Source organism: Alligator sinensis, unplaced genomic scaffold (assembly GCF_000455745.1).
Source record: "Alligator sinensis unplaced genomic scaffold, ASM45574v1 scaffold596_1, whole genome shotgun sequence".
Lineage (NCBI taxonomy): Eukaryota > Metazoa > Chordata > Crocodylia > Alligatoridae > Alligator > Alligator sinensis.
In genome coordinates, this window is record NW_005841967.1 from 537,472 (window position 1) to 554,933 (window position 17,462).

General features: G+C 43.8%; 1 protein-coding gene across 1 annotated transcript in view; it reads right to left on the reverse strand.

The window, feature by feature from the left end:
- Nucleotides 1–17,462, reverse strand: part of COL4A3 (collagen type IV alpha 3 chain) — a 90,261-nt gene that overhangs the window by 42,739 nt on the left and 30,060 nt on the right. The window contains 5 exon segments of the mRNA XM_025200433.1: nt 5,413–5,505; nt 10,157–10,325; nt 10,802–10,990; nt 12,064–12,134; nt 12,843–12,938. Coding sequence (XP_025056218.1) covers nt 5,413–5,505; nt 10,157–10,325; nt 10,802–10,990; nt 12,064–12,134; nt 12,843–12,938 — 618 coding nt within the window.

Genomic DNA, 17,462 nt, shown 5'->3' on the forward strand with positions numbered 1-17,462 from the left:
GCAGCTGACTCAGGAGAGACCAGTGAGGGACCACAAGGAAGGAGTTGCAAAGAGCTGGGCCAGTGGGGCGGGAGCAGCTGCCCCAGAAGACCCTGAAGGAGTGGGACCTGCAGGCAGCAGTTGGACCCTCAGCAGCGTGGCATGCGGCCAGCAGGAGAGGCTCCCCGCTGGGCTCCAGGATCCCCTATGAGAGGCTGTGGCCAGCAAGAAAAGTTCCCCAGCTCCAGCAAGGATCTGAGCAGCGACCTGAGAGGTTCCCAGCTCTGCTACCAGCTCCTCCGATCAGAGGCCTCGACGTGAGGCTGGGGCTCTGGGGAGATCAAGACCCCTAGCAGTTTAGAGCAGCACCAGCACTGGTGGCTGTGCGGTAGAGTTTGCATACCATGTGGGAGATCTGTGTTCAAATCCCAGCTGGGGTGAGTGAATTAATAGGGAGAAATCCTTATTGCAGTGGAAAGGGGTCATTGTGTTTTCCTCCTCCAGGTACCTAGGCCCTGTGTTCCTTCTTATTTGACATTTTGTATTCCATGCCTTTTTTATTTCACCAACCAGTATTGTTTGTTCTGCTGTTTGTGTTTTATATTTTGGTTAACCCTGTCTTTTGTCAACTGGATGAATATGTCTATGATTGTAAGTGTCTAACCTTTGTTGAATCCTGCCCCCTTGGGGCATTGTAGTGTCCCCTATACCCCTTGATTTATCCTGGCTATGTTCCCAGTACTGTTCTCTCATTAAAAGGTATATGGTTAAGTCCCCACTAGTGATCTGGTTCTGCTCTATAGGGGTAGGAGAGTCCTTACACTTTCCACAGCGCTTGTGCACCTGCTCTGATCCCTTCAATTGGAGAGGGAGTACCTCCTGGAGTACTGCCTGGGTTACACTGATATACCTAGTCATAGACCTTCTAAGCGTAACAAATGTTTGTCATCTTTCTCTGCAGTGGTGTCCTACACAATTGATTTTATATTCTAAGGTGCCTTTAGCAGGGTTCTTTCAGCAATCAAAATAATTGCCCAATATGGAAGGTGGGCAATTAACCCTTCAAGCCATCTCAGTCACTGTCAGTGCTGTGCTATTAGTAGCCCTGAAACCGATTAGTCCTGTCAATTCCAAGGCAGCTGTTAGAGGCAAGGTGCTCTGAGTAACTCTGTAAGGAGCCTTAGTTGAAGGACAAACTAAGAGTAGGCTGTTTCCACACAGTTACAAGTACTCTTAAAATCAGTTTATATAGTGACTCATTAAAATCAATGGGATTTGGTAGGTGGCTAGGACTGGCAGGCATCTGAAGTGATTTACATAGTATCAGTATGTAGATTCTATTTCTAATCTACACACTAACAGTTTATTCTAGGGTGGCCGTTTTCTTCATAAAATGCCAAATGTGACTCACAGGTTCACACTGTCAAAACAGGTATTAGTCAAAAGGCATTATATATACACTGTCTTAATGTATCCACAAGTACTACTGGATCAAAACCCAGTAACAACCAAAAATGGCAAATAACAAACACTTAACATAAATAGAAGCTAGAAGTTTTGTTACAAACCTGCTCTGCATGTAAAGCTCAGAACAGTGTGCAAAGCTCTGCATTACGTCTCTACAAGGAACAGCACAGAATTCACAGTCCAAGGATTGAGGGAAGGAGCTAAGGTAGCAATAAATTCATCCTGCACTCTCCCAGTTTTTGGCTGCACTGTAGGCAACAGCAGTTCATAGATTTCATAGACATTAAGGCTGGAAGGGACCTCAAAGATCATCAAATTCAGCCCCCTGCCCTAGGGGCAGGAAGTCAGCTAGGGGCAAAAGATCCCAGCAAAATAAACATCCAAGTGTTTCTTGAATGAGTCCAGAGTAGGTGCCTGCACCACTTCTGGAGGGAGCCTATTCTAGGTCTTGGGGGCTCGGACAGTAAAGAATTTTTTTCTTATGTCCAGCCTAAAACGGTCTTGGAGGAGTTTATGACCATTGGTCCTTGTTTTTCCTTGGGGCGCTCTGGTAAACAGAAGTTCTCCCAGGTCCTGATGTACACCCCTTATGTACTTATAAGCAGCCACCAGGTGCCCCCTGAGCCTGAGCTTTTCTAGGCTGAAGAGTCCCATGGTGCTCAGCCTCTTTTCATAAGGCCTGTTCTCCTGCTCTCTGATCATGTGCGTGGCTTTCCTCTGGACTCTCTCAAGCTTCTCAACATCCTTCTTGAATTGTGGAGCCCAGAATTGGATGCAGTACTCCAGCTGCGGCCTCACCAAGGCCAAGTACAGTGGGAGGATGACATCCTGAGATTTACTTGAGAAGCATCTATGGATGAAGGCCAGAGTTTTGTTTGCTTTACCAGCTGTGGCATCACATTGGTGGCTCATGTTCATCTTGTGGTCAATTATGACCTCCAAGTCTCTTTCAGCTGTGGTGCTAGCAAGCATAGCAGTGCTGAGCCTATAAGTATGCTGCAGGCTTTTTTTCCCCAAGGTGGAGTACCTTACATTTATCAGTATTGAATGTAATCAGGTTTGTATCCGCCCACTTACTAAGTTTATCCAAGTCAGCCTGCATTACTAGCCTGTCCTCAGGTGTGGATCCTATGACCCAAAGTTTAGTATCATTGGCGAACTTAGCCAGTGCGCTTCTGACACCAATGTCCACATTGTTAATAAAGATGTTAAAGAGAACCAGTCCAAGGACAGAGCCTTGGGGGGCGCCACTGGTCACAGAGAACCATAATGATTGGCTACCATCGACCACTACTCTCTGGGTCTGACCTCAGAGCCAATTACCCAGCCATCAGACTGTGGTGTAGCCGAGGCCACAGTTAGCCAATTTTTCCATGAGGAGGTCATGGGACACCAGATCAACGGCTTTTTTAAAGTCCAGATATATATCATCAATCTCTTCTCCTTTGTCCAGGTATTATGTCACCTGGTCATGGAAGGAGATGAGATTGGTCAGGCAAGACCTACCCACAACAAACCCATGCTGGCTGTCCCTCAGAATGTTGCCCTCAGCCAGCTTATCCAGAAGGGTCTCCTTGATAATTTTCTCCAGAATCTTACCGGGGATTGAGGTCAACCTCATTGGCCTGTAATTCTTGGGATCTACCTTCTGCCCTTTCTTGAAAATGGGTACCACATTGGCCTTCTTCCAGTCTTTAGGTACTTCACCTGAGTGCCATGAGTTTTCAAATAGTTTTGCCAATGGTTGGGCTATGACACCTGCCAGCTCCTTGAGTACTCTAGGGTATAATGTCAGGACCAGCTGACTTGAAGGTGTCCGGCCTCTCAAGGTGATCCTTTACTAGATCACCACCGATGCTGGGTATAAATACGCCCTTACCCTGGCCGTTGAGCATCTTGCTAGGCAAAGTAGTAAGTACCCATTAAGCAGATTGGCCTTTTCCTGGATGTCGGTTATCAGCTGTCCCGTTTGGTTCAGGACGGGTCCTTGGTTTTTTCTGACTTCCTACATATCTCAAAAAGGATTTTTTGTTATCCTTGATATGTGAAGCCAGATGGAGCTCGGTTGCAGCCTTGGCTTTCCTGATCCACTTCCTCTTGTTTAGCAGGAGCAACCAGTCCTCTTGGATTCCTCTTCCTGTCGAGTCATGGTCCCTTAGGGCCTTGACAACGAGCCTCCTGAGCTTGTTAAAGTCAGCTTTCCTGAAGTTGAGAACTTCTGTACTGCTGACTGACTTGCCAGCCTTGAGGTGGATAGTAAAGGTGATCAGCTCATGGTCACTATCACCCAGCTTTCAATCGATTCTTAGGTCACTGACTAGGTTATCCCCTTTGGCCAGTACCAGGTCCAGCAATGCTTTACCTCTTGTCAGCCCATAGACTTCTTGAGTCAGGTAGAGCTCGTCCACACATGTGAGGACACTTTACGACTGATTGGATTTGGCCGTGTGCTCTTCCCATGAGATGTCCAGGTAGTTAAAGTCTCCCATGACAACCATGCACCAAGAGCGTGCAGCCTCAGCCAGTTCCCTGGTGAATTCCTGGTCCAGCTCTTGTTTCTGTTAGAAGGTCTGTAGCAGACTCCTACCATGATGTCCCCTGTGCCACGTTCCCCATGTATTTTAACCCAGAGAGACTCCAGTCATCCTTCCTGGTTGTCAGTGTCAATTTGTAGGGACATGTAGCTGTTCTTGACATAGAGAGCTACACCCCCACCCCTTTTATCTGCACGATCTCGCCTGTACAGGGTATAGCCATCATGACTGTGTGGTCCAGTCATAGGTGGAGTCCCACCAGGTCTCCGTTATCCCTATGAGGTCATAGTCATTCTTGTTTAGCAGGAGGACCAGTTCCTCCTGTTTATTCCCCAAGCATCTGGCATTGGTGTACAGGCAAGTAAGTGTCCCATTGGGGGCCCCTGCCTTCCCTACAGATCATTTTGGAGCTAGGGTAGGGGTGGGTTCCCTTAAGTGCTTTAGCCTGCTGGATTTACAAAGGTTGCCCAGTGGGCTTGCAGTGGCGGTAATCCACCCAACCCCCGGCGAGCTTAGTTTAAAGCCTGGTCAAGCAGGTCAGCCAGTCTGGCTGAGAAGAGCCTCCTCCACAGTGGAGTCTCTTCCCAGCAGACCACTGCCTCTCTCAACAAAGAGTGGACTGTGATCGTGGAAGCTGAAGCCCTCATGATGACACCAGCACCACAGTCTTTGGTTGACTACCTCGACCTGTCTCTCCCTCCTCTGCCCATGACTCACAACCAGGAGCAAGGAAAAGACCACCTGCACCCCAACCCCCTAAGCCCTTCTCCCAGAGCCCTATAGTCTCTCATGACTCGGCTGGAATTGCTCTGAGCCATGTCATTCATGCCCACATGGATAAGGAGCATAGGGTAGTATTCGGAGGGTCGAATAATTTTTGGGATCCTCTCTGCTATGTCCCGGATGCAGGCCCCTGGGAAGTAGCAGACCTCCCGGGGTAGGAGGTCGGGGCAGCAGATTGCCCCCTCAGTGGGGAGTCTCCCACAATGACCACTCTGCGTTTCATCTTAGGGAGAGTAGGGGTGGGTGATCCTCCCTTGTCTGCAGGAGCTGGCATCTCTGCAGGCTGAAATGGGGCCTAGTTGAGTCCAAGTTTGGCAAAATGGAGACCTGTCTACAGTATTCAAGCAGTCTCCACAGACTCTCTTTGGATAGCATTGCCCAGAATCTCTGTAGGGCTATATATTGTGGATATGCCACAGTATTCCCTTTTCATTTCCAATTGTACCCTTCAAAGGGGATACTTGGGAGGCAAACTCATGATTGTCTTCAAAGCCCCCGCACATGGGGGGATCCTCCCAGATGCATCAAGAGCTTTTAAGTGTGTCTTTATACTGTTTCATCCTTTTTAGCTGGCATAAAGGAGCCAAAGCTAGGGTAAGAATCTTTCTTAGAGTGCAACTGATGTGCTTAATTTAGGGGAAGCACTCACCTTTTGCTCCTGGTGGTCCAGGTGAACCATCAGGTCCCCGAAGTCCTGGTGGTCCAGGTATTCTATTTATTGTACCAGGTTCTCCTTTTGGACCTTCAGAAAATGGGTTAGCAAAGGTTAGAGAACCTTCCAGGATGGAGTGTATGATACTGTACATTTTTTAACACAAACAGAAACATGTATTTTATATATTCAGAGAAACCTTTACCCAGTTAAACATATTGTATCACTTCCCAAAGCTTTGAAGCTCCACAGCTGTGTGGAAAAGATAGAAACTGTCATAATACCATATTTTTTTTGCAAGTAACATGCCCTGAAATATAATACAAACCTTGTTTTTGAAAGGCAGAATGGCAAATTGTATTTCCAGAGTTATGGCTTCATACAGCAGGGACAGAGCTTAATCTTCAGCTGACTCACCCTCCCTTTCCTGCTTAACTAAAGTTGAAACCCTAGCTGCTGCTGAAGACTGGTATTCATGGATGCATTTATAATTTTAAAAAAAGGAGCTAAAACAGTCTGCAGGAATGTGGAATAGGAGCAGAGAGACCAGGAGTAGCTAGTAAACAGCAACATTGACCTATGAAAGATTTGCCTGATCAGTGGAATGTCAAAACCATTAAAAGAGAGGTGAAAATTAACATTTGTGGAGTAAGGAACAATTTGCCATTAAGTCAGTTGATTCTCTCAGCTGTCTGAATAGTAATATAAGGTAATTGAACGTTCTTGGCTATTCTGGAAGCTGATTGAACTACAAATTGATTTTCATGCGGCATAAAATAAAAGTATCCATTCAAGTTTGATGAATGTTCGGAGGAAGAATGAAATTTAACTGTGAGTGTTTTGTGCTTGGCTGTATTTCTTCAAGTGAAAGTTACAGTCAGATCAAGGTGCTTAATAACAGGAATATTAATGCCAGCTTAAATATTGTATTTTTAATATTGTATACGGAACTTTACCACACAATTTCCTTCTACTTTGAAGCCCAGCCTAGTACCCATGTCTGTTCTTTTGACTGTCAGGTTCCTAAACAAAATAATTAACTATGAATGTTAATATTAGTCGATATTAGCAAACATTATATTTATGCATCTACAATGCTATTACAGTCATGACAAAGGATGACTAACAAGATGTTTGTGCAACATCTTCAGCTGGAGCCAAAACATTGTTATAAAACGACAGTAAAGCACAGCACATCATACCTGTATTGTCTTCATAAGGGAAAGTTGGAGTATAGATTCGCATACTTTTTATTTTTTATGTAGCATTAAGAATAAGAATAAATCTGATAATTCAAATGCTGAAAAGGTGTTTAAAAATAAACAAGAATAGGTTAAGATATTTAATAAGTTAATGTAGCCATTCTTGGACTGAAACCATAAAGCCTTAATTAATTTAAAATATCATTATTATGTTCACCTACAGTGCTGTAACTAACCCAAGCTGCACAGAAAGTGAAAAAAGCAAAGATAATGCTCAAAATATATTTTTTCTTACATTTTTTTAAATGCTGTCACGTCTATTTTACACCCCTCTGGGACTGCACTCAGGAGATATGCTCCAGTTTCCTACCTTTGTTTCAGCACTGATTAGCTGTACTAGTTCGTTTTTTTAAAATGTAGACTGAGTTTGGGATTTTTTTTCCCCAGTTTATCTACGGTGCCAAATACCAAACAAAGCAAAGATCTCTATGACATGAAGAAGGAAGGCATTTCTTTGAAGACATTTCTTTGAAGGAATGAAGAATGAAGGGGGAAAAGTTTTAGGACAGGAGGCCAGAGATTGTAAAAAAGTAGTGTGTAGGAAGTCATTTTGAATGAAATCTCACAAGGAATAGTGCAAAAGTATGAATTAAACAGAATGAAAATTAGAACTTCAGTGATTCTGAATTAATGACAGAAATGCAAGTAACCTCAGAATCAGAAATAAGGAGATGTAGCTCATCACTGATTCAAAGAAACAGGTTATTTTAATCTTTACTATTATTGTCACGGGCATCATCTGATGAGAATTCCTCCAGATATGGTAGGACTGTTTCTCAGCTAAAAATAAGTAAGCATAAGGCAAAACTTCACATGAGAAAAAAAGAGGAAGTAGGCCTAAAGGTGGCTAAAACACTTTTACTCTTGGGATGGGCCATTTAGTTGCTCAGAGACACTATTTCAAAAGAAAGGTGGGTAATCTGGGGCCTGGGTATGAACCCTCTTCTAGACAGAGCCTAGCCGGTGATTTGTTGTTAAAGGTATGAAGAAGTTGAGCAGAGTACAGTAGAAACTAGGACTATAAGAGATTACACTGATTCAGGATGGCTCATCAGCTACTCACAATAGTCCTTTCAGAGTCAACTTCATGTTAAGTGGATCAAATCCTTTTTTCTGTCATCAGTGACGACTGAAAGTAACCATAACGCACTGGAATATGGTCTAACACCAGCTATAGAAGCTATTACGAAGTAGAATTAAAGTACAATTGTAATGTGAAAAGTTTTGTCAGTGACAAAGAAAACAAAATGAAAAAAAACGTGTGAATAACTGTAAGAAGCAAGAAGCAGCAGCAGACCATAACTATTTTATAAGCTGTAGTTGTTCCTGTCATTTCATGAACCTTCTGGTAAATGACATCATGAACTCTGTGAATCATATTGTTATTCGAGTAACAAGGCTTCAGAAATGCTGCTAAAACCACCACATTGAAAAAGGTCACCTTAACAACTATAAGGGACCTGTTATGCCCCAACTGCCTAGAACAGCGAACTGGTATGCAAGAAAACTTTTCTGAAAATGAGAGTTTTACATGAAAATTGTAGAGGAACACAAGAATGACATTTAAGAAAACATAATCAAAATAATCATCAAGTTTTACAAAAAGGCAAAGCACCTCCATCAGCAACCAATATCAATAACAGAGTGAGCATGCCACAATGGCTACTTACAATGACTCACAAAGTTCTGAAACCATATGAAAAGCTGATCAAGTCTAGATTTAATGAATGTATGACTGCAGCTCACTTGGCTCCCACTGCACCTTCCCAAGACTTGGGGATCAGGCAGCAACAATCCCCAGGGCTTGGGGTTTTCACTCTGGGCATGGTGCACCCCTGTGGCTGGGAGACCCTGCTACAGGTGCAAATTAAAGCTCAACAGCAACCTGCTATAAAGTTAGTACACATTTTCAAGATCTAACTTTATAGCTGGTTGGAACTTTCTATTGTGTGATAGCTACTTTTCATGTATAGCTGGTCTTAAGGTAATTGTACAATTAACCAGTTAATTGTGTGATACCTGTAATGTATAGGTGGACCACATATTCCCAAGTAAGCCAACCTTTGACAAAACATTTACTGAAAAAGCCAGAAAGCCAGCAGTCAAAACTCAATAAAAGCCAGGATAGTTTAAATCAGTTAAAGCCACAGTGGTAGAAACTGGCCAACCCTGTTCCAAGAAAGATCTAAAGTGTCCTGTGTCTTTCTGATTTGACTTTATTCTAAAATCACATGGGCTAATCCCATATTTGTCTTGGATCCATGAAATTACAAGTTAATGAAGAAGAATTCTCGGTGTACATATCGACATCCCTTAAACAATACATTTTTATAAACTGATGGCCAGGTTCAAAAGAGGCTCATTTAGATTGCTTCTTGTGATTCTTAACAAATGCAGCAATCCTGTACCCTATAAGAATTCCCAGATGTATCTAATCTCTAGGGAATACAATCCAATAGGTGCTTGCAAATGATCTCATCCATGGCATGGGAAACCTACCGCATAAACATAAGTCAAATGTAAAAAAGCATTGCCATAGAGCCACCTGGTGATTTAAGTGATCTCTACCAAATTGTTTTTCTCCTAGAATCTCATGAGTTCAGAGTCTGGTGACCTATATAAAATACCTTTCTATTACTCTCTTTTCAATCTGATTTTGCATTTTTCCAAATTGCATTTCACTTATTATCGCACATGCCAGTTTTATCAAGGTGTTTACAACTTTCTGGATTCTCAATCCTCCATTCTTCCTAATAAAACAAAATAAGATTTGATCCTGGTGAAGTCAATGGGAATTTTATTATTGTCTCAATTGAGACTGCTGTTGTAGAATGCCTAACCCCAGTGCTAGGGACAGACATTACACACAAACCGGTTTAAGTGATCAGGAACAGGTTTAAACCTGTAACAGAACATAAGTTCAGTGCACATCAACTAGTTTCAAAATGGCTGAAACTGGTTTAAGATAAACCTGGTTGAATGCAGTATCAGACTTAACTGATTTGGGTCAAACAGGTTTATGCAATGTCTATCCCAGATCCTTCCTGGTTTAAATTAAATCAGAGTCTCCCAGCATCCCAGATGCTTTACAGCCCTGGATGGGCTCTGCTCTCTGCTCCAGAGAGCAGGACTGGCCCCTTCCCTCTGCTCTCTAGCCAGAGCAGGGGCGGGGCATGGCCAGATACTAGCCTGCCATGGCCCCTGAGGCAAAGGGGCAGGGAGGGGGATTAATCCTTCCCTCCATCCCTTCTCCCCCAACTAGCAAACCCCAAGGACCGCAGCTGGGGTTTGCCAGTCCCAGCTCCACCTCCACAGTTTGCATGCAAACAGGCAGGGAGTGGGTTAATTCCTCCCCCTGTCCCCTCTCTCCCCCAGAATCCCCAGGGGTTTGGCTGCAGTCTCTTCCTCAGTCAGAATCAGCATGGCAGGAGCTGCCCTGCTACCCCTCCAAGACAGTGATAAGGTACGAGATTACAAACCATTTCCTCCAGGCAATCCCAGCAAACCAGGTGTTCCTCTTATGCCTTTGGGACCTGTAATTCCTGGTGGTCCATATCCCAGGTATCCAGGAAGACCTATATCTCCAGAAGGACCTGGACTACCGGATGGTCCTGGTAGTCCTCTGTCACCTTTTTGACCACGCTGTGCCTATTAATAATTAGACAGAAGTTATGGAAGATTAGATCTAATTATGATCTCACACCATTTTAACAACAGAGTGACTTCACCCACCTAGGTCAAGTTACTCAACATGTGCATAGTTTTAAGTTAGAACAGAATCAGGCCAATGACCTTTAATTTTATTATTAAACAACAATAACGATCATCCTCATCACAGACTATCTCCATCCATTCTTTCCAGTAAAAATACAACAGCGCATTTTTTGCACAACAACAGCAGCAACAGTGATGGAGTTACAATAACGTAAATCTACAGGGCTTGGTTTTGATCTTGCATATGCTAGAGGAAATATAGTAATCCCTCTGATGTCAGTGATGCATTGTTGTTGTGAAAATTCATCTGTAGGTTAGGGGTATTAGGGTGTGCTTTAATTTGTGCAACATATCCTTATTTACTCAGCTTTCCATAAGTTATAAAGTTATTGAATATAATAAATAAATACCTCTTCGCCTTTAGAACCTTTTGAGCCTTTTCTACCAGGTCTTCCATGAAATCCATCTGCACCTTTCTTCCCTGGATATCCTCTTATTCCAGGATTACCTTGATCGCCTTGCTGCCCTTCTGGATAAATGTGTCCTGGTTTACCTTTTGGCCCTTTAGTCCCTTGATCTCCTGGAAGACCTGGATACCCCTGTACAAAGCAGTTAAGGGTTTCTCTGTTACATTCATGCCCAGTAGGCTTTTAAATGTCTTAATTAAAAAGCTAACCATTAATTATTTCTGTTTTCTTTTAAAGTAATTCTTCAGGGGTTCATATTATTTAATTTATTATTAAATGATAAATCATTTTCACAGTGATTACACTAATCAGTAAACAACCAGTTTTTTCTTTATTTCTTCTTACTGTGAAACTGATTCTCATCTCACTCACACTATATCCTCATGAATAAACTAAATGAAGATAAAGATCCAGATTCTTGTCCCTGCTTCATCCTTTGCAATGCTTTGATGGCATGAAGAGGGTGACAGGACAGACAGCTGGCAGGAATTTCCTCTTCCATGTGGGACTCCCTGCAAGGCTAACACTGATACCACTGGCTCTATGCCATTCACTACTGGCCCCTACTGCAGGAGATGTTCTGGAGTCGAAGCACAGGGATCCTGGTGAACTGATTCTTGTGTGGTTCAGGAATTGACCAGTATGCTCCGAATATTGTCACTACTATGCTTCTAATATTATCACTGTACAACATAATAACAGCAGGGAGCTACTAACTGCAGACATGAGCTAAACCAACTGTGAGGCAAATCCCTCAAAAGATCTCCCTCCCAGGCAAGGGAGTCATTCCACTATGAAAGGGAATCCTTTGAAGGGATAGCACAAAGCTGAGCTCCCTGCACTCCATCTGAGATTTGGTGATATGCCATGCCACCTTGAGGGCATAGCCTAGAGTGTTCCAGAGAATTGACTAACATCACAGAGAAAATCAGTGGCAGAAGCAAGGTTAGAACATAGGAGGTTCTTGTTCTTAGGTACATATGTACTGCAGCCACTGCTGTGTAGTTTGAAACCTTTAGCTTTAAATCATTTAGGGAGGTTACTGGTCATGGCATGGCTGGGGCAGAATAGGGTTCAGTGCTGGCTGACCGTCAGATTATTTAAGTAGCTTATTGGGCATGTATAAGCTTTGTGCTCCAGAATTCTTATCTTACTAAAATTCAATAAAACACCTGGAGGAAGGAGACATTTAATCTGAACCTTACTTGAAGACCTGGAGGCCCCTGTGTCCCTGGAGAACCTTGCGAACCTTTGGGGCCTGGTAGTCCTTCTCCACCTGTGATAGGAACATCATAATTTGTTAAAAATTAAAGTAAGAAAGTCAGATTTTACAGCCTCTAGCCACAGCATACAACATAGAGTTACCACCTAAAATATACATCTGTGAACTGCCTTAGAAAATAACTGGGGGTAAAAGGCTCACTGATGGGTGCATCATTTCTCCTTTATTTTTTATTTTAAAATTTCTTCTTCCACATTATTAAATTCCTAGACAAATTATAGTACATTCTTTCTAGTAAAAACTTTTTAGGAAAACATTATTCCTCCCAAGGAAGCAGTAGATCTACTGAAAATGTTATTTACTTTCATATGCCCTCATGCTCTATTAATCTTCATGTATTTCCAAAAGTCCTTCAAGATAGCAGCAATCTCTTCCAAGGCTGGTTTCTTCTTAATGGTCCACTGGAGACAGTGCAAGGAAGGGCAAGGTCACCCCTTGTGAAATGAAGGCAGCTGAGGTTTTGCCTCTTGACTCAGCATGTTTTTCTAAGATTGAAGAGACTCCACATTCCACCATCAAATCTGAGAGACATACAAACCTGGCCCCAAACCCAACCTCCCAGTTTACACCATGTGAAATGTTGCTTTTAAATATGTAAAGTACCCCATTACAATCGATTAATTGTTACCAGATTTATATTGCTATAGGCAGTCCATAAACACTGGCTTTTTCCAATGACATTGTAGCACCAAAATATTTTACCTCTAATTCCTGGTGTACCATCTGGTCCTGGGGCACCAGAAGGTCCTGAAGGTCCAGGAATATAGGTGCAGTCAGTACATGCACATATATCTTCACCTAGAATGAAGTTATATCTCCATTAGTTGGTACACAAGTAAATTACCTTCTGATAGTACTTTGCATCAGTCCTGCTCAATGCTTACTAAAGGAAGGATGGCTAAACAAAACAGCCTAACATATCTGCTAGCAAAGCAGGTACAAGAAAGCTGGGAATTGACTCTTTTTTACTCTGTATAGGAAACCTACCACAAAACATGATTTCAGATCCTTTTAGATAAACCTGGTTTTACCTTTTGGCAGGTAAAGGAGTCAGAGCTCACAGCACATCAATTACAAGACAGGGCCACCGAGTTTAAACTCTGAATTTTCTTTCATACCCCATACCTGCAAATAAGACACATGCCTTGTTTTTCAGAAGGCAGAATGAAGATTTTTCTAGAGTTATGGATGCATTGAGCAGGGACAGAGCTAATATTTAGCTCAATCACCCTCCTTTTCCTGCTCAGCCAAAAACTGAAACTGTAGCCGCTGGTCTTCATAGGCAGAATTACAATTTTTAAAAGTAGTATAAACTGTCTGCAGGACTATGAAATAGGAGAAAAGAGACCAGGAGTAGTTAGCAGACAGCAGAATTACAGGAAGAAAGGTTAGCTTGATTAGTGGAATATCAAGACCATTACAAAGGGAGAAATTGTTGTTAACACTTGTGGAATGAAAAACAATGAGCCATTAAGTCAACTGACTTTCTCAGCTGCCTGTATAGAAATGCCACTACTGCTACTGGGCAGTTGGTTTTAAATTTTGGGTGGAGTAGGAATCAAAGTGGGGTGCTTCTATTCTGGGCAAAAAAAAATAAATTAAAAAAAAATCAGATTCACCATGTTAGACACGCACCATCATTTTGGTGGGTTAATTTTTAGGAAAAGGGTTGGTATGGTATGCAAGTAGATATAGTAACTTAGATCTCTTCACTGTTTTATTAAGAAACATGCACTTAATCTATCTATAGGCCAAATCCTGCAAAGCAGAAAGGACACATAGGCCTTTACCTTCTAGCCATAATTTTCTTCAATAGCCCACATAACCATAGAGAATGTCAAGAGCAGTTTGTTAAGTGTGCAGGACTGCAGCAGCCCACTGTGGTGTGATCAGCAGGGATATGCAGGGGGTCTTGGAATGTGGTATTAATTTCTAGTCCCATCCACCAAACAGCTGCTATGAATGGGGAAGGAGTAAAAGCTGTGAGTCTATGACTCTCTTTTCTCTGATTTAATTTAGGTGGAATAGTTTCTAATCCCAGCAGAGTCGTAATCTGTCTCCAATATCTTGAAGGTAGGGGACCACTTGGTACTTTCACTGATACCCAGCTGTCACACATTAGTGAAATCATAGAGAAGTAGGGCTGGGAGGCACCTCCAGAGGTCTTCTAGTCCAACCCCCTGCCTGAGGTAGGATCATACCTATCCAAACCACCCAATACAATCCATAATCTAAACTCTACATAAAACTACCCTAAACCTTGACATGACTCAAGACATAACACCCTAACTTGCTACAAATAAAGCAGGAGAATCATGGCAGCCAATGTCCTGCTTCTATATAAATGTGTTAATATAAACTCAAGAGATCCAGGTTAGAGGGCCCCGCCTTCCACTATAGAGAAAGATAAAAAAACCCCACAGTCCATATCAATCTGACCATGGGGTAAAATTCCTTCCTGACCCCAAGTATGGAGATCAGTCTGACTCTGATTGAAGGAGCAAGATCCTTTAGCTAGGAACCTCTGGCTTTGGTCCCAGCAGAAGCATTGGCACACCCCAGTAACAATCCCCAGCTTTGGCTGCAGCCAACACCCAATGCCTTATAGGGAGATTTAAAAACACCCTCACATGTATCAGAAAAGAGGTTGGGGGCAACCAGCAAAGCCCCAAAGCATGGGAAATATACATAGTAGAACAGTGAGAAAAGGGAAATCGATGGAGAAGTTCTGCTAACTCAAATTAATCTTGCCATCCCATCAAGTTGATGTATGAGAGGTTTGTGAAGCTCCAATCATCATGAGATTCGGTTAACCCTGTTTAATCCCTTTTAATTTGACCACATCATCTATTTCTGATTAGCAGGGTTACTGGTTTTCTTCGATTTAAAAAAATCCCAAATTTTCGGATTAAAAAACGTAAACCCAAATCCACATTTTTGTGTGATTAAAATGAAACACCGCTATATATAGTGGCATTTGACTTCAGTCATGGAAAAATATGGATTTGGGGTTACTTTTTTTAATCTGAAAATTGGGGATTTTTTTAAATCAGAGAAAACAAAGACCTCTGCTGATTCGTAGCTTTGAGGGTGTAACTAGAAACAGCAATTTTTTTCACTCAGCTGAAATGAACAGTGTCTGCAATAACAACACAGCTTCAGCTATATGAAAACAAAGTATGATAGAGCAGAATCAGGCCTAAGCAATTTATATGACAAACAGCAGAATGACCATGCTCAGGTCTGAATTCAGTACGAACTAACTCAAGTTGTTCAGCTCCATCTGTGTTTTCCATGACTTACACCACAACTTCTGAATATGGAGCAACTTGTTATTTGTGTCATGAACCCCACCAAATTTTGGGGTGTTCGTGGAGTGTTATGCAGGTTTTCTTATGTTTTACTAATATGGCATGTGTGGTCTTATTGATAAGCTAATGTTATGCTGTGTGTGTTTATGCTGCTTTTATCTCTGTATGAATTATGTTCTGCCATCTGTGGGTGCATTTACACATGCCATTAATTCTCAGCAATAAACTCCAGAGCTTATTGCTTCAGAGCTTATTGCTCCCAGGAAGCTCCCAGGCGCACCGTTTACATGTGTGCCTAGACTGTAGCACACTGAGCTGGGTCAGAGCAGCCCTGGCTTGCAGGGGGCTCAGGGGTCTGCCTGTCAGCTGAGGACTGCTCTGACTAGACTCAATGTGTTGTGAAGGAGCCGGCTGGGGCATGAGGGTGCCTCAGTGCAGGGCTACCCAGTAGGTAGCCTCAGCACTGAAGCACCCTCATGCCCCAGCCAGCTGGGTCAGCACAAAAAACCTCCATAGCAGGGCAGTACTTGACTCTGCTGCAGAATTTATAAATTCCCTGTGCCCTAAAAGGGGCACACGTTTAGATGCCGAGATGTTTACTGTGGAGCTAATTAGTCAGCTCCACAGTAAAAAAGTCACGTATAGATGCACCCTGTATATATCTGTATGATTTTAAACATGGTCTAATCCAGGGTGAGGCAACCCCCAGCAAAAACAAGACACACGAAGGCATTGTGCTTGGCATGTCTGCATCAAGGAAGGGGCTGGGGCTGTACTGCCACAACAAGGATTCGGCCCCTTGGCTAGGGACAGACATTACACATAAACCGTTTTAAGTGATCAGAAACTGATTTAAACCTGTAACAGAACAGACATTCAGCACACATCAACCAGTTTCAAAACGGCCAAAACTGGTGAGATAAGCTGGTTGAATGTAGTATTAGACTTAACTGATTTAGCTCAGCTGGTTTATGCAATGGCTGTCCCAGACTCCTTGCTGGTTTAAGATAAACCAGACTCCCCCAGCATCTCAGCATGCTCTGTGGGCTGGGCAGGGCTCTCTGCTCCAGCCGCAGGGATGACCCCACCCTTCTGTTCCCTAGCTGAAGCAGGGACTGGCCCTACCAGAGACACCAGCTGGCATGCCCCGTTGAAAAAAAGTGAGTAGGAAGGGAGTTAATTTTTCCCTCCTTCCCCTCTTTCCCCACCACAGCTGGGGTTAGCTTGTCTGCTGGGCAGCAGAGGGGAGGGGGCTGCAGCGGTGGCCCCTGGAGCTGGCAGGGAAGGGACAGAGGGAGGAATTAGCTTTTCTCCCTGCCCTCTTCACCTTAACAGCGCCATGCTGGGTTGGTTGTCCCACAGGGTGGGGAGGGGGATTCTGTGAGGCGCTGGATGGAGATTCTTCCTTCTCCTCCCCTTCCCTTCCACTGCTGCAGGGCTGGCTGGGGGCTCCATCCAATGCTGCCTGGCTCCAGAGTGGGAGTGGGGAGGCAGGGGGAGGCTCTGTTCCATGCTGGGGGTAACTCTTCCACCTCCTCTCCCCCACAGAGGGGCAATGGGAGCAAAGAGCTTAGCTGGGCAGGGCGTGGGTGAATTCAGTGAGAGGAAGGATGGGGGGGTGTAGGCACCATGACACAATCCCCCCATGGCATGCAGCCCCCCTGCCTGGCAGCAGGCAGGGGGGTCAGGGTGCTCGAGCCAAGCGCAGGTGCGGCTCCGGCCAGCGCTGCACAGGGGGAGGGAGCTGAGCATGCCTTATCCCTGCACTCTGCTGCCTGAGGCTGAGCCTGCAGCTCCAGCCCTCTCAGCGGGGAAGCCCCACACTTATAGATTCATAGATGTTAGGGTTGGAAGGGACCTCAATAGATCATGGAGTCCGACCCCCTGCACAGGCAGGAAAGAGGGCTGGGTCTAGATGACTCCAGCTAGATGGTTATCTAACCTCCTCTTGAAGACCCCCAGGGTAGGGGAGAGCACCACCTCCCTTGGGAGCCCGTTCCAGACCCTGGCC